At 43.3% G+C, this 23,658-nt stretch overlaps 2 protein-coding genes and 2 long non-coding RNA genes across 5 annotated transcripts in view; 1 reads left to right on the top strand and 3 right to left on the bottom strand.

Moving 5' to 3' along the window:
• Positions 1-23,658, bottom strand: part of STK38L (serine/threonine kinase 38 like) — a gene marked incomplete at its 5' end in the record, with an annotated part of 336,575 nt that overhangs the window by 51,165 nt on the left and 261,752 nt on the right. Inside the window, one exon of one of the 2 annotated variants that reach the window (XM_083399831.1) lies at positions 4,619-4,655. In XM_083399831.1, coding sequence (XP_083255957.1) covers positions 4,619-4,655 — 37 coding nt within the window. Of the gene's footprint in view, positions 1-4,618; positions 4,656-5,143; positions 5,272-23,658 lie in introns of those variants that run through there. The other variant, XM_083399833.1, reaches the window with a different exon arrangement.
• On the top strand, positions 5,427-8,820 carry LOC310658352. The gene is made up of 2 exons (XR_014502264.1): positions 5,427-5,494; positions 7,862-8,820. It is a non-coding gene; the product is annotated as an uncharacterized lncRNA (long non-coding RNA).
• Positions 13,627-14,904, bottom strand: LOC310658307. The gene is made up of 2 exons (XR_014502213.1): positions 14,767-14,904; positions 13,627-14,320 (listed from the first exon to the last, which is right to left on the bottom strand). It is a non-coding gene; the product is annotated as an uncharacterized lncRNA (long non-coding RNA).
• Positions 17,151-20,488, bottom strand: MED21 (mediator complex subunit 21). Its single transcript, XM_083400158.1, has 4 exons — positions 20,366-20,488; positions 19,886-20,000; positions 18,670-18,770; positions 17,151-17,392 (listed from the first exon to the last, which is right to left on the bottom strand). The coding sequence occupies exons 1-4, from the start codon at positions 20,405-20,407 to the stop codon at positions 17,219-17,221; spliced, it is 432 nt and encodes a 143-aa protein (XP_083256284.1). The 5' UTR covers positions 20,408-20,488; the 3' UTR covers positions 17,151-17,218.

Here is a 23,658-nt window from a genome sequence, read left to right as displayed (position 1 = left end):
ACTACACTTCAATTGCAAGGAACAAATGTCTGGGGCATTTCACTGGTCCATCTAAGCTTTTGTTTTCAGTTATTCTTAGAGAAACATGTCCTTTTGCTCACTCGCTTCTGCAGATGGAGGGAGAGAGCAATTGCCAAAAGACATTCAGATGCCATGGATACATAGATCTTCTCAGCCGGATAAGACTCTCTCTGGCATTTCAAGCACCAGGCCAGAACGTACAGCGTTGGACTGCACTGGCAACCAATCATAACTCAGCTGTTAGCATAGTTTTGAGGCAATAGTTATTGTCTCTGTTCTTATTTTCATCATGGTTCCTTGATCAAGATGCATTCAACATCCTTTTTAAAATATTTGTAACAAATGTTTGACAGACAATTAAAACTTTAGTTTTGTTGCTTGTTTACAGAGCTCGTTCTCTGAAGAATGTTATAATGCAATTACTGTCAATAGTAGGTCTCTTATAAATGTAGCTATACACCAAAATGAACAGAGAGTGAGATAAGATTATGTGATTTTATTTTCAATAGGATGTTTGATTTATGCCAGCCATCATTACCAAAAGATATGCAAAGCCTCCACTAGATCAACAAAACCAAACAATTTACTGCATAATACCAGTCTACTCTTTACATCTGAGTGATGAATACTGCATTTAAAGTAATTCCTTTTATTATCCTAACAGATGAGCTTGCTACAGATCTTTCGTGATATAATTTCAGAGATTAAGCTGTTTCACGTTTTTTATTCATCTATCTGCATTTGAGAGAATATAAAGATATGACCATTAAAAAGCCGAAAAGTGGAATAAATTCAAAAATATTTCACATGTAAACAATAATATCATTTTCACAGGTTGGGTAAAGAGAGATTTATTCACATTCATATTCATATTTCTGATAATTTTTTGCAACTTGCTACAAAGATAAAGCCAAGCCTATAAAAACAGTCTCAACTATTTAAACTACAGCAAGGATGAACAAACTGTACTTGATAGGACCATGAATAAATTGTATCTGGATCCAAAATCTAATCAAGGTGTGTGGTTTTTGCTTTATTTAAAGTCTACCATTTAACTTGTAAAGAAAAGAAACTTGTTCTCTCCTCAGGTATTTTATGCAGCACCTGAGCCCCACATAACTTAAACCCTTACTGATACCAGTGCTGACTTTTGTGGAGTGTCCCCACGCTACTGTCTTGTACACAGCTATCTACAAGAGTGACCACTGAAAATATAGACGCTGACAATCTCTAAGCTAGAAGAAAAAGGGATATAAGTTTGCAGGAGCAGAATAATGATTCCCCCCCCCCTCCCTGGAAAGAACAGCATCACATTTTCATTCTCTCTACCAAGGATAGGACAAGTAGTAGTCATAAAGAACAAAGATTTATGCTAAATGTTACAAACAGCAAGTGTGGTTTATCCCTGGAACCAAAGGCCTATGGAAATGGGGGAAGCTTCTTCTTTGATAAGTTGCAAAAAAAAAGCTGGAGAGAAGGAATGGATTAAGCAAGTTACATCAGGATCGTCCCAACTCTTACTCTGAACACACAGTGAGTGTTTATTTCTGCTTGTAGGTGCCTGAACTGTTGCCTCCAAGCAGTGAAATTAGCCCAGGCACATTCTGCACCTGGCTCTCGACCACTTGCAAATGAGTGAAGATGTCTGGGTGCCAGGATGGCATCTGACATCTCCACCATCTGGAGCTGCATGCCTGGGAATCATTAGATCTTGACCGTTTTCACACACTAATGCCGTAGCCTGTAGAATTCTATCAGTTATATTTTATCTATACAATCAGAATGAATTTCAGGAACCAAAATGCTTCTTCTGTGCAGTCTGGCAACTATAATCTTGGTATAAGGAGCCACTTGCTGTCTAGCTTCTATATCTGAGTTTCTAACACTACCTCCGAGATTCACATCTCTCAATGAGAACTAAGCCAGTGCAAGATTTCCACAAACAGCCTATGAAAAGACTGGTCTTTCTGCCTAAAGATAAGGTGGCTTATATTACTTTAAAGGGGAATTTTTATGAGGGATAGTTCCATAAATGGCTATTGGCCATGCCATCTAAATACAACCCCTGTGTAAGAGATACTATGAATACTAGCTGCTGGAGGGCAAAAAGGAGAAGACTGTTCTCTTCATCCCTACCAAAGGGCTTCCCAAAGAATCTGTCTTGCCATTGTTTGAGAATGGGTGCTAGACTAGATCCGGAAAGGCTTATATATTATTACATATATCATGTAAACCAGGCACAGGCAAACTTGGCTCTCCAGATGTTTTGGGACTACAACTTCCATCATCCCTAGCTAACAGGACCAGTGATCAAGGATGATGGGAGTTGTAGTCCCAAAACATCTGGAGGGCCAAGTTTGTCCATGCCTGATGTAAACTTTTACATATTACTAGGATGCATACTCTGTTGAGGGCCGCTTACTGCATTATCCAGAAGTTCCTTGGCTTGACAAAACTCATGAAAGTCAATAAAACTTCACTGACTTTTCAGCTAGTAAGTAGTCCAGTTGCAGTTAATCAAGAAATTAATGAAAATAGCAGTGAATGCAAAATAACCTGGAAAAGCTGTTAATGCGATTTACAGTGGTACCTCGGGTTACAGATGCTTCAGGTTACAGACTCCGCTAACCCAGAAATAGTACCTCAGGTTAAGAACTTTGCTTCAGGATGAGAACAGAAATCGCGTGGCGGCCAGAGGCCCCATTAGCTAAAGTGGTAACTCAGGTTAAGAACAGTTTCAGGTTAAGAACGGACCTCCAGAACGAATTAAATTCTTAACCCCAGGTACCACTGTATTTTTATTTGCTGCTCTTTCTTGCTGTCTGAAGAGAAGCAAATCTATTTCACAATATATTCCACAGAACCCTGTACTGTATACATGTAGCAGCGCATACATCCCTCTCCACTGAGATCCATTTACAGAAAGTGACTTTGCAGAACTGTCTGCAACACAGCAGGATATTTGGGAATTGAGATAAAGTAAAACACAAAAATAGACTTCAGACATGATGACCTACACCTCTATATGGAACAAGCACAAAAGGAAACATGAGCTCAGCACATACTTAATGACAATGAAATAGTTCTCCGCTAAGAGCATTAAAAAAATTAACTCCTAATAAAACAAACCTGCTAATCAAAAATACAGATTTTAATCTTGTTCACCAACTTCTTTGTTCTCATGTACCATTTTGTCTCATGTATGCACTTGAAAGGTTTGTTTTAACAAACTTGACTTTACAGTACTTCTTTAAAGCATCAGGCCCACAACCTAAACATTATCCTACTTTGTGTGCATACTTTTAGCTCTTTTTCCAAACCCATTTTAAAATGATACACACCAAGCAGACCCTCGACTAACAAAACTACAAGTTTGATCAGGAAGTCAAGTTAACCTTTGCGTTATGCCCTTTGGACACTGCTTTATAGAACAGTCTATTTGTTTTAAATCACGTTTCCCATCACTTCAAGTTTGGCTAACAATAGCATTTCAAATTTGGAAAAAATAAATAAAACTGAACATATCTTAACTAAGTATTATGCTTGTACTTACAAGCATGCTTTATCATGCTTGTAAATCCTTGTACAAAGATGCCACATTATGGAATGTATCTGACAGAATACGCAGGTCACAAAGGTGCCAACAGTGGGTTATTTAGCAAGAGGATGGGGAAAAGACGAGAACAGTTTTACTGTTGAGCTCTCTTGGTAAAATATTTGGGAATCACAACCCAAAAAAGTATTCAGAGAAATCCTATGCCTGCTTCCTTGGGAATAAGTTGCATGGGGCTCAGTCCCGAGTAAGCATGCATACAGCAGCAGTCTAAAACATGCCAACTTTTCAGAAAGAATGCAAACCTGCTAAAGTCACTGGCAAAATTGGGAACCCAGAGCATTTTGAGATCACAACTTGATCTGAATGCATACGCACACCTGAAAGCCACACCAACTGATGGCGTACATCCACAAGGGTGAAACTGAAGGTGACTTGGCACACGTGCCAATCTACGTTTGGAACAGAGGAGTTTCTGTGTGGAATCTTTGCTATGAATTCAGTGACAACCCCTTTGCCACATTAGCAAGGCTTTGAAACAGCCAACCAAATGTGCAAGTGGAAATCATTTCTCTCATCCTGGGAAGCAGATATGAGGCTTGCAACTGAGTCACAGCTCGTCCTTTAGCTGCCCCCACTTCTCAGGCGAAAAGGGGCACTTCTCAACCCTGTCACAGGCTGCCGGTAACAAGGCACCTCACTTGGGGAGGGGGCAGCAGGAGACAGAAAAATATAAAGTGGCAGCGTTTATATTACACGCATACACTCTCCCCTCTTTCTGGACTAATCTCTGCTCCTCTCTCGGCAGAAGCATCTGGCATTTCCCAACAAGGTGATGGCTCTGGCCTCTGCCGAAGGTTCATGAGAAAGAGAGAGAGAGAGAGAGAGAGAGGGAGAGAAAGAAAGCGAGAGAAAGAGGGGGCTCCCCACATGACCTCCTTGTAGGTGTGACAGTGCACCAAAGTGAACCAAGTCTCCCGCCCCCCTCGCCCCCTCTCTCGGCTTCCCCGGCGCAGCCCTCCTTCCCCGCCCGCCCGCACTCACCGCGCCAAGCCTTCGCTCTCTCCGCAGCCCCGGCGCCGGTGCCTCTAATGGAGGGAGGGAGGGAGGCAGCGGCAGCGGCGGCGGCAGCCGAGCGAGCAGGAGGGATCTATCTGTTTACTAGCCAGTTCTCGCGAGAGGGTGGATCCCCTTGCCCGGCGAGGGATGGATGGGGCGCCGGGAGCCGCTGCCGATTGGCTTCTCGGCGCGGCTGAGGCGCTCCCGGGACCAAGGCGAGTGCACGTGCAGCCGGGGATTCCGGCGCGCAGGAGGCGCCGCTGAAGGGCGCGGGACTTGCTTGTGGGTGACCCGGAGAGCGGCGCCGCGGAGTCGGGAAGGAGCGGGATCGGGGCCCGGCCGAGGGTCGTGGTGCGCGCCCGCGCAAGGCGCTCTTGCGCCCCCGGCCAGGCTAACTGCGCGCGCGCAGACACGCACGTCCAAGTGGCAAACGTAGAACTGCATTCTCTCTTTTCCGCGGACCCCGATTGCTGCGCATAGAGCACCTTCTGTTTTAAAGCCCCCGCTGACATCATCTGTGGAAATGCCAGAGCTTTCTCCTCGAGCCGGACAGCGGAAAGGGAACAGATATTCCCCGCGTGACGCTGGCGAGCTCGGCTGGATGCTGCTGCTCTGTGCACTCTGCCAGCAGAGCAGATGGCAGGCGGCGAGGGGCGGGGAGGCGTCATTTGAACCTAGGGGGAAATTGTGTGCAGTTTGTTGATCATGCCCACCCACCCCTCCGTTTTTTGGCGCTCCTTATTTAAAAAGTGCATCAGCTCACCTTGTTATGGGTTAGTGGGGTGCCAGATCCTGGGGTGCCAGATTTCCTCCTCTAGATTCTTGGCTGCTGGGGTCTTAATCGGAGCTTTGAGAATTAAGGTGAGCTGACAGGCTGAGCTTGTTGTTTTGCCAGAGGGGCGGAGGGAGATGATGGCCTTGCCATTAAACCGTCGCAAAAGCCATCTACAAAACAAACGACCCTACCGGTAATCATGGGCGTAGCGGGGGCCCCCATCAAGAAAAGCAATAGGAATACAGTACTTAACTAACTGACCAATCACATCACTCCTGTTCCCCCTAACAAAAATCCTGGCTGTGCCCATGCTGGTAATGGAGGGGGAGGTTGCCCAGGCCGGTGAGTGTGAGAGGAGGAGGACACTAGGCAGAACTGGTTGGAGGAGGATGCACTGAGACCAAGGGCCATGACTGGCTTCTACTTTGGACCTTAGCTTGCTGAAGCAGTGAAAGGAGCAACGGAAGATACCCTTGGGGTTTAAGACTCCAGGTGTAAATGTGTGTGAATAAACTATATTTCTAAGACACTGCAGACTGTGCTATGCCTTGATTTCCCAATGGAAACACAACCCTGGATGAGCGTCTGGCTACCGTTTGGCAGAAATTGGCTTGTAAAAATATACTGAAAATTCTGCATGGACCTGAGTTACTCTTTCCTGTATAAAAAGAAGTCAGCAATTGATGCATTATTTGGTACTGTAAACATAAATTGTTAACCTGGATTGACTGGTTTTTTGACCCATTGGCCTCTTGCCAGGCTACTGGACTGGTTGCCAGAGATGTTGGAGTAAAACTGTCATCTTCCTTTACGTGCTTTACCTGTGCAGGAGTTAGGGTCAGTCCCCAAAGTACTATTTCCGACACCTACGTAATGTTTGGGTTTATGTGCAAACATTTTCCTTGTCTAACCCAGTGCCTTCCAGACGTCTTGGGCTACAACCCCCCATCAGGCTGGAGGCACCATGTTGGCTGTTCCTGGTGTGGAGAGTCTGCAACAGCTGTTGTATATTTCCTTTACACAGACCTCTGTGGCTCCTTCATTCCCAGAACCCAGGCACAGAATCAGCCCATCATATTGGCTTGTGGTCCAAGTACCCAAAGGAGCACTTCTCTCAATATCAACCATCTTGGGCTCCACAGTTGGCAAGGGAGGCCCGGTTGGTGCCAATCCATGATAGGGCATTCTCAGTGGCAGTTACCCCGTTTTAGATTGCCCTCCCTGGTGTCACGGCACTGCCAGGAAAGGAATGTCCAGTGTGAGGAATTAACTCTTTATTGTCGCAAGTACACTAACAAGTTAGGGAAAGGCATGTCCATCTGTCCTATGTCTCTCAGCGACTCCTAGGTGTGCACCCAATGAAGCAGTTGCCACAAGAGAGAGGCCCCATCCTGACCTCGGGTTATGTATCTTTTCCCCCTGAGCTGTGCGCAAGCAGGCAAAGACTCCACCTGTGTGCAAGTTGCTTCTGCTCCACCCTCTTCAATCCTCCTCTGGTCCAGGGAGACTGTGGAGCAGGAGAGGAGGGGGCAGGAGAAGGAGGTGAGGAAGCCCTTGACTCTATCCCTGGGGTCAGCAACCTAAGGTCCATGGGGCACAAGTGGCCCACAGGGGTCATTTAACTGGCCCATGAGCCACCTCCAAACTGAGCCGCCCGCTCTGCGAGTCCCTGCGTGCTGCACTAAACCGGCGCAGTGTGGGGACTCACTTCCGTGGCACCGACAATTATGTCTGCGCAGACGCCGAATATCGCGTCTGCACTGATGTAGAAGCCGGAAATCACAGGCACGCGCGCAATCTGTCCCACAGAGGGATCTCCGCTGGAGTGAACCTGCCCAGGCGAGGTAAACCTTGCCGACCCCTGCTCTATGCCAACCTATATCTCCCTCCTGCACCTGTTCTTGACTTTCCATTTCTTCTGCCTGACGCTTGTCTCCTGGAGGTTACAGATTCCCCCAGATCACTGATTACTTTTTTCAACCCCACTTCTCCCAGTCTCCACTCATTAGTGTCCAACCGATCCCTGACATCTGGTGAGGTGCATCCGTCTGCTTTATGAATAACACTAAGAAGGGATTTAAAAACATTCATGTTCACCCAAGCTGCAAGATACACTTCCAGCAACCTTCAGATTACATGCAACTCTCAGCTTATGTGGGGTCACATTCTGGAGATAGCGTGTAAAGCCAAAATTACCTGTAGTCAAAACACATTGGGTTCAATGGTGCCTGCCAAAGTCTTTTTTTCTGGGTGCCCTCTCACTTAATTTTTTTTTTTTTTTTGCCAAGCACATTAAGCTGAATATACACAAGTAAAATGTGTGTAAGTTGAGAGTTACCTGTATTAGATTTGGGGATGGGTGACTGCTGTTGAAAGTTTTTAGATGTTCTCAATGCTATCAAATGTTTTTATTCTATTCTTTTCCTGCGTTCATCCCCATCCCCAATGCTGAGGCTTCTTGGAACAACCAAGGGCTCTGCAAAGAAAACCTCAGTAATGGTGGACACCCTTCTCTGAAAGACAGCCTCCTTTCCACTACTTAGCTTCTGCAACTTTAATTCCAGTGGACCATTGGATGTGTGTTATGTGGTCATAACTGCCTTGCCACAAGGAGGATAAAAAGGCCTTTGGTGGTACTTGGACATTGGCAAACTTGCAGAGGGCAATTATTTTTTCTACATCTATTCAAATAGATTTCAATGGGGTTTTACTTCTAAGCAAAAGCAACTATGATTTACAACCTATTAACCTTACCTGGTGAAATATAGACTTTCTTTTTTCCTATTCTTTAAATGGAATGGATTCTGCATCTTGCAGGCCACGATTAAAAACAGAATGCAAACTAGGGTCTGGGGTGTTAGCGGAGGGGTAGTGTGGGACAGGTCTGGTGGGGGACATGTTGTGCTTCTACTGGGGTAGTATGTCCCTGCCCTGCCCTAAGCGCTCACTTGTGGCTCCTAGAAGCTGCCAGGATGTGACAGCAGCCACACCCGGGAAACGGCTTTGACTGGCCGGCTAAATAAATAATACTTGCGCAAATAATTACTGCAGTAGCTGGAAAAGCATGAAGCCCTTTATAGAGCTATTCCTGGTGCCTGCTGCCACTAACATTTTACATATTGCTTGTATTCTTCAGCTTTGCCTTTTGTCCCTTTTGCTTCATTTCTCAAGCACTGTGGTTAATTAATGTGATAATTTTCATCTGGTGAACTGGAGCAGCACTGTTTCCCTCTCGGCTCTGTCTCATTACTAAGCTAAGCAAGTTTAACAGTGCTGCCTAAAGTTTGGAAGCGTGTGTGGTATAAAATACCTTTGATGTGAACAGGACAGGGCTCTCCCTATTTGCAGCACGAGTCGGGGAGTTAGTTGCCCGTGCAGCTCTGTCTCGAGAATAAACAAGCTTTGGATTTGCCTGGTCTTGGTGTCTGACTCCTTCTTCTCACAGAGCAATTGACTCCCTCTGGGGAAGATCCCTGGGGCAAATTTGTCCTACAGCGTGTTTGTTAATAACCCTCTTCCTTATTTTCTGCAGATGAGTATTCTGCTAATATGCAGCCATTGGTGCCCGTGGAGGATTCTGTGCATATTTAATAATATGCAATTATCAAAAAAGGTAGATGGGCTGTCATTTCAGGGGGGATTGTAATGATTTTGAGGTTGCAGGAATTCACAGAAAACGTCTTGTCCCCATTCTTGGATATATTTTATATTAAATTACAAAAACAACAGTATATATCTTAAGAACATGTTGTAGTTGGGAAGTTAATAACATAGCAAGATTGACAGTATTTTTGATTGCTTATAACAATAAACATTCAGTGTTTAAAGCCAGTGAGCTAATGAAACAGATGCTGCTGTAGGATAAAGTGTATGTAATCTGAAAGGTGGCCTGCCCCCTCTCTAAATGGATAGAATGAACACTTCAGGGCTAGACGCTGAAAGCTGTCTCCAAATGGGCTTAAAACTCATTGAGAATGTACACTAGAATGTACAACCATACAAAATGAATTATTGAAATATTTGCATTTATTTACTAGGAGACAAGTCTTACATTAAAGCTTTGTGGTATATTGGCCACAGGGTATTTTGCAAGACTAAGCCACATCTGACCTGCTGAGTTCTGGTGGAATAAAAATGATTTAGCTGAAATTCCCAGCTGCTTGCTTGATGCTGAAAAAGCCATGCTTCACTTGCTCTTAATAAATATTGGATTACCAGAAAAGTGCAAACAAAACTTTACCCCTTTGTGACCTTCCCTTGGTTCTCCCTGCCTTTGTCGGACTGTCATAGACAGAGCCCTTCTCCTAAAATGCAGAATTCTTCCCCCGTTCTTGTTTTCTATGGCAACCAATTTAAATCCTTCTGCTTCAAGATGTTCTTGGGATTTGTTAGGCTCAGAAACAAGATGGAGGGAATCTGAAATCAGGAACTGTTAAAATATTTTCGTCCTCCAAAACTATTTCCCTGTTGCTAGTTGATTAATAGATTCAAGAGCAGCACTATATAGTGATGAAGTAGTCATTTCCACCATGTGGTCCTTTTAGAGCCTAGCTGACTGGCAACACAATAGGCCCAATGACTTCATTCTCTGATGACTGCTTCCCCTATGACTTATTGCTGTAACATACATTCCTAAGATGTCTGCTGGGTAGCATCAAGAATACCCCCGATTCTGCAATGTTCAAATGTGTCTCTATTTGGTGTACTGTTCTTCTGTCAAAAGGCTCCCTCCTGGCTGGTTTCACACCAGTGCAGAATGAGGGCCCAGGTTCAGTGCCTGGCACCTCCAGATAGGGCCGCCCAAAACCCTGGAGTGCCACTCTCAGTCAGCATGTTAATGGTCTAATTCACACAGAAATGAAAAATGTGTATGTATTAATGGAAATGGAAAATGCCTAAAAACAAGTGTTTTTCTAAAGGACTCTGAGCTCCTGCTGAGTTAATGATTAACTTACTGTTGTTCTCTGGTAGCTAACAGGATCACGTGAGAAGGTATGGGGGTCGCAATTTCCATTTTGAAAGTGTAGCCTTATGAGGCTTTGCCCTCGGGTGGTAAAAATATTGTGCTTGGGAAAGGGGAGTCAACAGACACTCAAGGAATAGTTTCGGAGAAAAAGGTTTTATTTCTACCATCCATGAACTGGTAGAAGGAGCAAGTGTGAAAAGTCACAAAAAGCATGCACAAAGTTCACAGTCATGTGCACAAGCATATATACCCCGGACCAGATCCCTCCTCCTTTTCCAGGAGTCCTGCCCCATGAGTTCCTCTGAGCATGAACAGAAAGCTGTCTTGGGACTATTGGCACCCTTCCCAGGAAAGGGGAATGAGAGTGGTTCAGCATGTCCAAAGATGGGGGTTGGACTCGATGGCCCTTGTGGTCTCTTCCAACTCTATGATTCTATGTTGCAACCGAATGAGATAAGTTTAGTTTCTCAGGCCTGAGTATTCTTGGTGATTACAGAGGCTATTCATTAGCCTTTAAAAGTAACATTTTGCCTTTGGAACAGTCATCTTGTGAGAATCCACAGAAAAGCTGTAGCTGTGGATTTTAGGAGAGAGAAAGGAATTTTGGACAGTTTTGAGGCCTGGGGTGATTACTGAAGCCTGGGGTGATTTCACAGACAGGATTTGGGTATCCTGTCCCTTCAAAAGGAGTTGCCTTTGAGTCTTCGCCTCTCAAACTTAATGGGAGTGAAGATGCAAATGGAGTTTTCTCTCTGAGTGGTACACAAAGAACAACACAAGTAAATGGCTCTCCTGACGGGAGATCAAACAGCCTGGAGGCTGGAAAGCAGACTGGAGAGAAAGACCTTTGCTTATAGGTCTGATGGATCATTTCATATTTTGTAAGATGCTGAGCCTGTGTTGGATAGCACAAGATATTGCATGAATATTTTAAATTTTTTTATTCTGTTTTGAAGAAAGTTCTGCTAGCTAAAGTTTGAATATTTCTATGGGTCTGGACAATATTTCACTTCTAAAGGAGTCAGTTTTTATGCTTCCAGTCACTTCAAACTGCAATATTTAATATCTGCAACACAGTATCGGTAGTAGATGGATCAATGGTCTGACGTGGTAGAAGGCAATTTCTTATGTTCCAGAACCCCCCCCCCCCCCATATGGTAGTGGGTGCAGAATGCAGCTTCCAGAGAATCTTAAAAACAAACACACACAAGAAAGGGGGTGGGGTGGGCTCTCTGGCATGTTCCTGGTCATTCTCTGTTTCCATTCTCCTCCTCCTCCTCCTCCTTTTTCCCTGACAGGGACTCAAGGCAGCTTACACTAAAATTTTATTTTGTTCCATTTATCTGTGGATCCCTTCCCTTGCACAGCAATCCTGTGAGATAGGTGAGGTGCAGAGGTTGCCATTGGCTCAAGAGGATCAATATCAATGTATGACAAATATGAGGTATCCGTGTGCTGTGAGATCCAATGCGAGAGAAGCTTCCTGATGTCTCCATTTTCCTCAGAGAAACATTGGAGGGCAGATGATTTGGCTTTACAAGCGTGTGGAGGGCGGGGTCTACATCTCTTACCAGTACAAAAGGTAAGAGCATCTTCTTTCTTTCTTTTAGCAAATAAGAATAATACAAATAAAAATGTGTACCCTGCCCCTGAGACCATTATTTATCATAATTATCAAACTTTCCAAAATGTAACACTTCTTGAAATGGTTTAACCCTTTCTATTTTAACAATACAAATTCCACAAATATCTTCCATTTTCCCCTTCTTTGATAGCACATGTTAATTGATCATTAATTGCTATACCCTATACTTCTTTATACCATTCTTCTATTTGATATCCACCTTGCTTTTTCCATTTCCTAGCTATAACAACCCTTGCCACTGCCAGCAAGTTTGTAAGTTAAGTCCTTCATAGTTTGGGTACATTTAACCTTGTCAAACAATGCTATTTCTGGACTTTTGTTCAGCATTAAAAGGGAATCTCTTGAAGACCTTATAATGTAAACAGATCTATGCAACTGTTTACAATTTTTATCAACCAGTCACTTTAGTCCTTTTTTGCTGATTTTATATTTTATTATGTATAGTGCTGTAAACTGCCATGTTAAATTGTATTGAATTGGTGGTATATACTTTTGATAGTCAAATAAAAGTATTTACATTATTAAAGCTTCAGCTGTATTGTAGTTCCATTTTGCATATTTGTATAGAATCTCTACACATTTTGTATGGGGATTTGTAATATTTTGCAACAATGGCAACTCCATGGCTGTGAAATACTTGCAGTTATAAAGTCCATTAATATGTCAAATCAACTGTATAACACCAGAATGGAAAGCTGAAAGCTTTTTTTAAATATTGAAAGTTCATCTGTTCAGATTTGTGAGTGTTTAGAAAGTGAACTAGTTTCCTAATAATTAATAACAAATGTCCTGTTCCCAGGCTAATTAGTATGCTTTTGTCTATGCTGTAAATAAACAGAGTTCATAGTGTAACGGCAAAATCTGGGTGCGAGGCTGCTCTGCCACCCAGCTCGTCGGACTAAGTCCGCGGGTCCCTGTGGAGGAAAATGAGTTCAGCCGGAGACAGGAGCAAACTGCAGAAGATCCATGTTTATTGCGCAATAAGGTTCAAGGCGAGATTGAACAGCGAGAAATGGGTGACATGAACTTTTGAAACTTCCCTCCATGTCCCAGAATACAGTGCAAAATACATCCCAGTTACATCATGAATACATTAAGAAGAGGTTGGGTTACACAGATTACATCATGAATATATTAAGAAGAGGTTGGGTTCCACAGGATTAACATATGGAGGAGGGAGGGGGGAATATGCAGAGCTGGAGATATGCGTAGATAAGCACATCCTGAGTCCAGGTGATGAGAAGACAATGGTCCATGTATGCATAGTCTGCCACCTGGCATTGCCCAGAGGCAAGGCTTGGCAGAGTGATTTGACAGGATTAGGGTCTTAACACTTTGCTTGAGGGATTATGGAGGACAGGGAAGGTGTCATGGAGTTCTAGAGAAATTGAGCAAATTGGCACGTTGATTTTCTATGATTTATAGATTTTAGTCCCTTCTGTCATTGACAGTTGGAAATAAATGGATATATTGTAGCGAAGGAGGTGAAGAAGACATGCCCCCCCCTTCCGTATCAGTAGCAAAAGGTCAAAGGACTATGTTACTTTAAAGTCAGTCAATAAATGTGGTTAGTTAAATAAATGCTTGTTTTGCCTCGGAAGAAGAGGCTGTATTACCCTATTACAAGGGGTGACTTCAATGGAGGAGAAAGACTGTGAGAAATGCAAACACACACCAGCTGCAGACACAACAGCCTGAGAGTAAGACAAATATAGGTAATTTCAGACAATGCTAGACAGCTGACATCTGTGGCTGAAAGAGTCGGCAAGCCCAAGGAAGCACGTCACTAGCTACCTTAGTAAGTATTGAACAAATAAATGCCAGATGGGGCTTTGTGGTGGCAGATCTCACCTTAATGGATTTCCCAGACCAATGTAAGTGTTTCATGCTGTGTAAGCAACATTGGGAAAATTTAGTTTGCAGTGGAATAAATAGAAAAAAGTGAAAAAGCCTGTAGTAGATGCCCTACAATTAGAAATAATTTGATTATATTTAGTGATCACATAAAGCTTCCATTAATAGTATGAGATGCCGCCATCTTCAAGAATCAATGAGCTGAGGGCTTAGCAGGTTTGAAACAGCATTTCAGAATTGACTTCAAAAACAGAGGGGAAAGTTTGGGTGAAGAAGTATGATGTGCAGAATCATTCCTTCCCCTTTCCAGCTCTTAAAAGTGTATAGTATAACCTTTTCAAACAGCCCTTCAATCAAAGAATAATAGAATTGTAGCGTTGGAAGGGACCCCAAGTCCAACCCCCTTCAGCGCAGGAAACTCAACTGAATGCCACTTATCTAAAATATCTCTAGGGGTACATATTGTCAGGGAAGAGTTAGAAGTTTTCAGTTTATCAGAGGGAGAAAGCATTCCCCAAGGGGGGAGGGAGAGCAATGAATCTAATAGAAGGGAGCAAGAGGAACAAGAGGGAGGGACCGGCTGTTCACAGGAAAGGCAAGGGCTCAGGAAGGTTCACAGGAAAGGCAAGGGTTCTAGCTCAGATTCGGAGGAGGGGAGATACAAGCCAGCTCTAGCCAGGAGGTTAGAAAAAAGCGGGAAAGCGAAGGGAGAGGTGCCTTCGACATTTTGAGGGTGGCTGGTCATGGAGAAGCAGAGCTCAGAAGGTATCTGAAAGAAGTGACTCTGAGGAAGAATAGTTAAGAACCGTTTATAAGATTGTTTTGTTAATACACAATAAAAAGTTATAAAAGAACAAGAAGCGTTTGTGTGGTGATCTGAAGAGGACAACGACCACTCCTGACACATATAAAGGCACATCTTGCTCCATCAAATTATGGATGGAATATAGATAATAATTTCCACCATATAGTATATTATATATCCCAAAGAGATGCAGGAAAATTTCCAATGACAGAAGACTTTTTAAAACTGCATATCACAGTGGTCTCAAAATGGCTAAAGTGGAGGGGACTAGACAAGAAGGTCACAAATACTGGTGGAAAAAATGTCTTATAGTTTCATTCATCTGCCTTGAAATGAATGGAAGCTCTGAAGGAGCTGGGTCTGTTTAGCTTGGAAAAGAGGAGACTGAGAGGAGATAGAATAGCCATCTTCAAATGTCTCAAGGGCTGGCACATGGAAAAGAGAACAAGCTGGTTTTCTCTTGCTCTGGAGAGCAGGGCTCAAACCAATGGCTTCAAGCTACAAGAAAGGAGATTCTGATGAAACATCAAGAAGGATTTTTTGACAGTAAGAACAGTTCAACAGTGAAATGGACTCCCTTGAAAGGTTGTGGACTCTCCTTCCTCGGAGGTTTTTAAGGAGAGGTTGGGTGGCCATCCATCATGGATGCTTTAGCATTGCAGGGGGTTGGACCAGATGACCCTGTCACCTGTGGAGAAATACACTGGACAGTGAAATACAGCTTTAATGGACCTATACCACGCTCTGCATAATTGCATTTCTCTTTAGGGTTCACAGGATTGTACTATTCCTTTTCATATTTCCTTTATTGAAAATAAAATAATAAAAATAATTTTGATAAATGCAACAATAGTTTGATTTTTAAAGTACCATTGATAAACACCACTGATAAGCTATGACACACAAGAATTGCAAGTATTTTGTGTCCCTTTTAATTAAAGACTGCAAAATAGCACCACTGATCTACACCAGAAAGGCCCTCACCATAAAAGAGTTGATGGTCATTGAACTGAATTAAGAGCTGCATGTTGTTCTTTACATTCAAGTTTCAGGTTCTCCCAAGCCCTCCTTAGGAGTCTGCCTGGTTCTGCTTATAGATCCAACATGTTTCAGATCCTAACTGGTCATACTTCAGGGAAATCTAAAATCTTTAAAAATAAAAATACCGTACATAAATAAACGGTATACATCCTCTGCTATACCCTGTATTCCATTCTGTATCCAATTATGAAAGAGGAAAAAATGGTTAACACAGTGAAAAGATAGCAAAACTTTTGTATCTACTAGACTTGAGAGAACTATTCTGATGACGAATAAACAGGGACCCCTAGGAATTGTTTCCAGGAAAGGGACACAGACAAGGGCTTACACTAATTAGCACCCAAGAAAGCCCAGGCAATATAAATCAGTGCTAGTGCCTGTATTTGCATTCTCTTGAACAATGGATGCTGTCAACCACGTGTAGTATTTTCTAGCACAAACGCTGAACCTTGATTTCATTCTTCATTTTCTAATACCAAAGTGAATGGGACGGTCCAGTACCAGAGTAGCTGAGGAGGAAGATCCACATTTCTTCAAGCAACTGTTTTAAATATTCAGGAATCCTCACCATTCCCTGAATATCAGTAATATTAAATCTGGCACACAGATTATGCTCTGATAGTTCAACAAAATCTTTATAACTTGCATATAAAGCCCAGGCAATGCTGTCTTTTGTTGTCAGCGAAAAGGATCTTCATAGTGCCCAAGATGAAACGACTGGCAACCAGAGGGCAACACCTCATTTATGTAATTTCCTCCCCACAGACCCATCTGGCAACTACTTTTCTATCTTTTGACGCGTACGTGTGTTTGTGTGTGTGTTTTCCTAGTCCTTTTTAGGGTCTGAGTTTTATTGTTTTAATCTGCTTTCAGTATATTTGTAATTCTGATTTTGTACTGTTTATAAGTTTTCTTATTAAGCGGACATGAAAAAATTAGTTGGTGTACAAAATATTGTAAAAAGCACTTCAGTTTGTTTTTTTAATTTTTACATTTATATAATTGATGGTAGAATAAAAATAAATTTAAAAGTATCAGGATGATATGAGGGCAATTTAGCTAGTTTCTAATATTACAACACAAAGAAAAGCAGTAGGGTAAAATTGTGTGTGTGAGTGTGAGAGAGAGACAATATAGATATAAACAAACTATTTTAAGACAAAAATTAATTTTTATTTGTCTGCACATGTTTGACATTAAAGTGACCTGTCATATTCAGCTATGCTTCATTTATGCAACTTGTCTAAGTTCTAACTTTGGATACCATCAAGACTGAGCTTGGCAACTCTCAATTTGTGATTACTTCCTGCTAGTGCAATACCTTACAAAAGACTGAATATCTTGTCAACAGGGAGATGTTTTCCCAGAAGCACAACACCAAACGTCCTTCCGCAGGATTAAGGCTCAACAGTAATGTACAACTTTTTATAAAAAGTCCTCCCCTCCCCACCTTCTCAAGAAGTTCAAATTTTATGGTCAAGTCCCAACACCTCTGGTGGTTAATCTGGAGCAGGTTGACTATGACTGCCACTTCTTGTCTTCAGCTGTGATTGAGCAATGTCAGCTAAAGCATTCTGTATCTTTTCCAAAAGCATATCCCCACGATAAACCACCTCTTCAAGACGTGCAGCTGCCTCGTGATTCTCTTCCTCCAAGCGATGCAAACTGGCAGCCTATACATTTGGGAAAAACAGAAACGCCGACAGCACATCTGTTTAGTGCTTTAAAATTGAAGAGGATTGACTCTTGCGGGGGGGGGGGGGAGGAGGTAAGAGTCATTTCTGGGACCCTCTTATTTTTAGCCTGTGAATAGTTGGTGTCTTATAACACTTTGTAATACTGCATGTTATTACGCATTTCAGTAACACAGAACCTGAAAAGTCTAATACTGTACAGTTTCATTTACTGGGGATAACTCTCTTAATGACTTTGCAGAAGTAGAAGAGCACATGCTTTGCATCCAAAAGTCCCTCCAGGGCTGTGAAAACACCACCACCTGAAACCCTGCAGAGTTACTACCAGTCTGTGTTAACAATTCTAAACGAGATGGACCAACGGCCTGACTTGGTACGCACCAGCTTCCTATATGCTGACACCCCCTCAAGCACTCAAAAGTGGACTTCTTATTTAATTTAAATTTTTATCTTCCGTATCCAAAGAACCCAGGGCATCAAACAACCATGTAGCAAAATAGAATTAAATATATTTTTAATGTTTAAAAATAGATATAAAATGTTGTTTTTAAAAAACAGGTATATAACCCCACAGCTAATAATTTCTAAGTTATCAAGAACTGTATTTAAGACAGATTAAGCTTTTTAATGGTCACAGCAGGAACTAAGCCAGTCTTCAGTTCTTGGGCAAGCTATCAGAACATAGCAACCTCTCAACTCCAGCTTTGGTCCATTTTCATATAGTTATAGCCCAAGTTATAGAACAAAAACAACCTTGATTGTTCTAAGTGCATTGTCTACATCAATCAGGAGTTGGTGTTTCTGCTGGATCTGCAGAGGTTTGATATCATAAAATTGGGGACACTTCTGGACTAACAGGCTGAAATGGGGCTTTGGCACCACAAATCATTCTGGGAAGTGCAGTTCCAGAAGGGTGTTCTGGAAGACACGTTTCGGTCAATGGTTCCCTACAGAGATCACCACCCCCACCAAAGAAAATGCTGTCTGACATTTACATAAGAGGTGATAAAACATACTTCTCCAGATGCTGGACTTCCGCTCCCATCAGCCCCAGCCAGCATTGCCAATAGTCAGGAGTGATGGGAGTTTGAGTCCTGCAGCATCTGGAGGTTCTCCGCCCCTTACTTAGAGTGCACAGCACTAGCAGTTATTATGGACTTCTCTGTGCCAGTCATGGTTGTTTCATATTCTTAGCATCCAATAGTAAACAAAAGCAGTATTACACAAAGCATGAGCCATTTAAATTTCATTTTTACTTGTAATGTGGCTGTTGATTCTTCACTGGGCAAGGAATCTATTAATACGTCAATATCCTTGGCAGTTCTTGCAATCAATGCAGCAAACAGCTGGGCATATTCTGCAGAAGCAACAACATGGACACCATCTTTATAATTATTGCAGAAGATCAAGTTGTTCAAGTCATAGTTTAAAATTTCAAGATGCACAATAATATTTACTGTATAATGACAGATATTTTTTATTATTTTACTTGTTTTCTTCAAATTTTTACAATAACTACTGCAAAGATTTACTGTACAGCACATGGGAATGGAGTACAGAAAGTCTAAAACAACACATTTCCCTACAGAGTGCAAATAAGTTGGATCTAGTGTTGGTTTTGCCTAAGCAGAAAGCACTTTGTTCATGCAAGGCAGGGCACCTGATTTTCAACAATCCCACTGCCTGTATTGGAATGCGGCAGCAAGACTGGTGACTGGGAGTGGCTGCCGGGATCATATAACACTCGTCCAAAAGGATCTTCACTGGCTCCCAGTACGTTTTCGAACACAATTCAAAGTGTTGGTACTGGCGTTTAAAGCCCTAAATGGCCTTCGCCCAGTATACTTGAAGGAGTGGCTCCACCCCCATTATTCAGCCCAGACACTGTCCTCCTCCCCTGAGGGTCTTCTGGTGGTTCCCTCATTGTGAGAAGCGAAGTTAGAGGGAACCAAGAGGAGAGCCTTCTTGGTAGTGGCACCCACCCTATAGAACGCCCTCTCTTCAGATGTTAAGGAGATAAAGAACTACGTAACATTTAGAAGACATCTGAGGCAAATGTTAGCGGCCTCTCTTACATCAGTTGCAGAGAACCTTGAGCCCTCTAGATTTTGGTAAACTATCAACTCCCATCATCCCTGGCCACTGGCCATGTTGGAGTTGGAGTTCAGCAGCCTCTGGAGGGGGAAGAGGTTCCCACACCTGCTTCACACACTTGTACATCCTACAAATAAACCCTGCCAATTCATTAAAAAGCTGTTAAGGAAGAAACTCACATACATTTACTTTATTAAAAAGTAAAGGACAAATAGTGGTTTTCATTGTTCTTGCTGCATCTGTTTATTTTATAAAACCAGTAAGACATTTTTAAAAAGGAAAGAACAGTTCAGAATTAAAAAGAGATTCCCATTTTACATTACAGTGCATTATTTTACTTTTCTCTCCCTGAAGAGTATTACAGGGAAGTTTACTTGCCTTCTGTAGGATTAGTCGGCTGATCCTTGTTTATTGCCGTTTGGATATTGGTGAAGGAAGCGGGTGGGGCACACTGCTGCAATACTCCAATCGCGTTACAAAATTGATCTGCAAGCTATTGACAAATACAAAATACACGAAGCATCAGCCGTCACTGTTCAGGCATCTCAGGAAGCCCCTTTTTGTGCCCAGGCTCTTTCCCCCACTCACAGGCTTGGACCTTACTAATGTTTTCATGACCCTCTTTCTACTGCTTCACCCCTGCGTTTTTGCACACCGCTTAGGGGTTTTAACTAACAGGCTCTTCAGAAAGGCTTTTACATAAAAACAATAACACGATCACCTGAGGAACCTGCAGCATCACAATACGCGCAGCCACGGGCTCCCTCCCTCCCTCCCCCCACCCCCCTTTCTAAGGGGCCCGGGGATGTTCCGCTTAAGGCCCAAGCCCCGTCCCGGGCGGAACGCGGCCTCCCTCACCGAGTTCACCGCATCCTGCAGCTGCGTGAGGCGGTCCGCCATTGCGCGCCAGTCCCGGCACCCAGAGGCGGCGCCCTCTTCCTCCGCTCCTCATTGGGCGGAGCAGGAGCGGGGAGGCGGGCTTTGAGGTTGCCAGGGCGACGCCTCGGAAGCGTTCCCTTTTTGGTCCGACTCGCTGCCGGTGCCATAGCGGGAAAACGTCAACCAAACCCAGGCGAGAGTCTCGTCTCTGCGGCAGCGAGAACCGTTTCGTGGTCCGCCCTCTGTCGGAGAGGAGGAGGCGCTGCCGCTCTCATTTTGAGAAAGCAAAAAGGGGGAAAGTCTTGTGGCGCCTTAAAGACGCCACAAGACTTTAAATAAATTAAATAAATGCTAAGAATAAGCATTATGAGGCACCACACCAATAATGGTACCAGTTCCGCAGGTTTAAGCAAGTGAGTGGGTGAACATGGGGTAAGGCAATCCTGCAGATATATCCTGGCATTTGTAAGCTAGTGTGATTAAAATGTCACTATTCCTATTCAAATCATTTGTTAATAGAATTAGACCTCTAAATAAATGTGCTACTCTTTAAGGTGCCACAAGAGTCTTTGGTCTTGATAAATTATGTGGCTGCACATTGCAGTCTCCCCTTGTTTGTGCATAACCATCTCCAATCCACAGAAGCTTATATCAACAATCAAAACCTTTATTGCATTAGCAAACTGCCATAGCAAAATAAGACAATACAAAAAAGAAAAAAGACAAACTAGAGACAAGCAACCCAGCAAAATTCAGGTGTTTTGGCTGGCGTAGTGACATTTAAGTTACCCGAAGACAATAATGCAAAGATATAATAGCCAGCGCCCAAAAACTAGTATGCGGGTATATATAAAGCACAAAATGGCCCCAGAACAGACTCAGCATATTGAGTTAAAAGTAATAAAAAGATTAAAACAGGTCCAGGTCTAGGGCACGCTACCCTGTCAGAGTAGCCCTGAGTTTCAGAGCCTGCACTATGAATATTGCCACCCCACGTGAGATTTGGGGATTTGCGTCCACAAGAAGCGATTTCAAACAGTCTTCCTTAGATGTAATGGTGGACGGGATCAAAAGGAGGAGCTTAGATCTTATTGGCTCATAAGTAGGGCAGTAGAAAAAGAAATGTATGAAGTCCTCTACTTCATTCATTGTGCATGGACATAGACGCTGGGTAATAGGGGTCTTAGAATAAATCCCCTGCAGGAAGGCCGTGGGTATAGAATGGAAGCGGGCCATAGTAAACGCTCTTCTCAAGTTGGGCTCCGTCAGGTCTATCAAGTAGTTGGCAAGCGATCTTACCACTTTCACTTTAGGGAGCCACATGGAGAGGCGAGCTGAGGTGGACTGTGCCCGGTCCATGGCCTCGTCTCTTGTAAGAATCCAGGCCCGGATTTTATGTTTGTCCCAAGAGGACAGCGAGTCAAGATTTGGGAGAGAGTAGCGTGCAGTAATAGTCACCATGGCCTTGGACCATTTATTGCTTTGAGAACACGTTAAAAAGGCTTGCCTGGCTAGTAGGGGAGCTGGGGCATTGATTAATTTACAATAAAAGCTAATAATTCTAATGTGGGCTCTCGCAACAATGGAGGGGAGGCCCAGTTCTGTTCTTAACTGTGCTGCAACCGAGCCCTTGGGGAGACCCAGTATCTTCCGTGCAAAGGAGTTTTGTAGAATCTCCAGCCGTTGTAGTGTTTTTAAATTCCACCCCCAGATTTCAACCCCATACAATAACATCGGGAGGACTTTGCTGATAAATGCTTTTCTGATTGGTGGAACCAGCTGGCCGCCTTTTGCATAGTAGAATTTCTCCAAGGCTTTGATGGTTCTGCGGGCAGCCAGGATGGTTGTATTTAGGTGAGCTGACCAGCTAAGCCCATGCTGAAAAATGATACCCAAATACTTGAATGCTGAACAATGTTCAATAGAATGGCCCTCAAAATTCCAGAGTGACTTCCGAGTTTTCATGCCAAAAGTAAGAATTTTGGTTTTGGCGAAATTAATTTTAAGGGAGTTGGTATCACAATATGTCATGAGCCCTCTGAGCATGTTGTTTAAGCCCAGCTTGGTTAATGACAGTATCACCATGTCGTCCGCATAGAGTAATATGGGGATCTTGAGCTGTTGTAAGGAGGGGGCAGATTGATTTAGGGCCTTCATAGTTGTGACGATGTCATTGATATAGAAATTGAATAGAAAAGGGGCCAAGAGGCAGCCCTGTTTGACCCCTTTATTCAGAGGGAAAGAATCAGAAAGAGCTCCCAGAGGGCCGAATTTTACTCTGGCCGATATGTCATTATGAATTTCCATAAGAAGGAGGAGGAGTCTCTTATCTATGCTGGTATGACTAAGCTTCTGCCATAGCCTATCCCTGGGAATGGAGTCAAAGGCGGAGGTCAGGTCCACAAAAGCCGCGTGTAGTTTGCAGTTGAACCTGTTTAGGTATTTATCAATCAGGGTAAGTAGAACAAGACATTGGCCAGATGTGCTGTGACCTTTGCGGAAGCCAGCCTGTTCCGGGTGGAATAGCTTTGTTTCTTCTGCCCACTCAATTAATTTCTCTAGCAAGAATCTAGAGTAAACCTTGTATGATATGTCCAACAGGCTGATAGGTCGGTAGTTGCGCGGATCTTGTGGGTCCCCCTTTTTATGTATTGGGATAACTATGCTCTGTTTCCAGTTAGGTGGAATCTTAAGAGTAGCATTAATGGTGGTAAAGAGAGATGCTAAGATAGGGGCCCACCACGACTGGTTCGATAAGAATACCTCAGGTGGTATCATATCCTCCCCCGGGGATTTATCCCCTGATAGCATGCTAATTAGTTGAGTACATCTCTCTGGGGAGACTGGCTCCCAGGTGGGCAAGGCAGATGCTGGAAGGATGGTGACTACATTTACGTCAGAATCTGAGGTGGAATACAGCTGAGCAAAGTGAGAGTGCCAGCTGGCTGCTGTGATGTTATTAACAATGAATGAGGGGGGTCTTAGACCTGCATTAATTAAATTCCAAAATTTCTTGTCGTCACGGGTTTTAATGGCCACTGACAGAGCCGACCAGCGTTCTTTCGCAAAGAGCAATTTCTTATGTTGGAGCAGCTTCTTATAGTATGAACGAAATTGGGCTAACTCCCTGATTTTGCTCTGAGTGCTGTCTGCTTTCATGTCTGACTGGAGAAATCTAAGCCTACTTCTGCACTGTTTGCATTCTTGGTCGAACCAGGTTTGATTCTTCCAGGATAGAATCGCACGGGAAGGTTTCGTAAGCGAAGGGAGCA

This window comes from Podarcis tiliguerta (assembly GCF_965153285.1).
Source record: "Podarcis tiliguerta genome assembly, chromosome: 10".
Taxonomy (NCBI): Eukaryota; Metazoa; Chordata; class Lepidosauria; order Squamata; family Lacertidae; genus Podarcis; species Podarcis tiliguerta.
This window is presented reverse-complemented; position numbering and strand designations above follow the sequence as displayed.

What these genes read in the sequence shown, in the direction of transcription:
- MED21 (XM_083400158.1), bottom strand. Translation starts at nt 20,407, where the DNA reads ATGGCGGACCGCCTCACGCAGCTGCAGGATGCGGTGAACTCG. An exon ending in TGCAGGATGCGGTGAACTCG is followed by an intron (nt 20,001 to 20,365) that starts GTGAGGGAGGCC and finishes ATTTGTCAATAG; the next exon opens with CTTGCAGATCAATTTTGTAA. An exon ending in GCCGACTAATCCTACAGAAG is followed by an intron (nt 18,771 to 19,885) that starts GCAAGTAAACTT and finishes TTGCTTCTGCAG; the next exon opens with AATATGCCCAGCTGTTTGCT.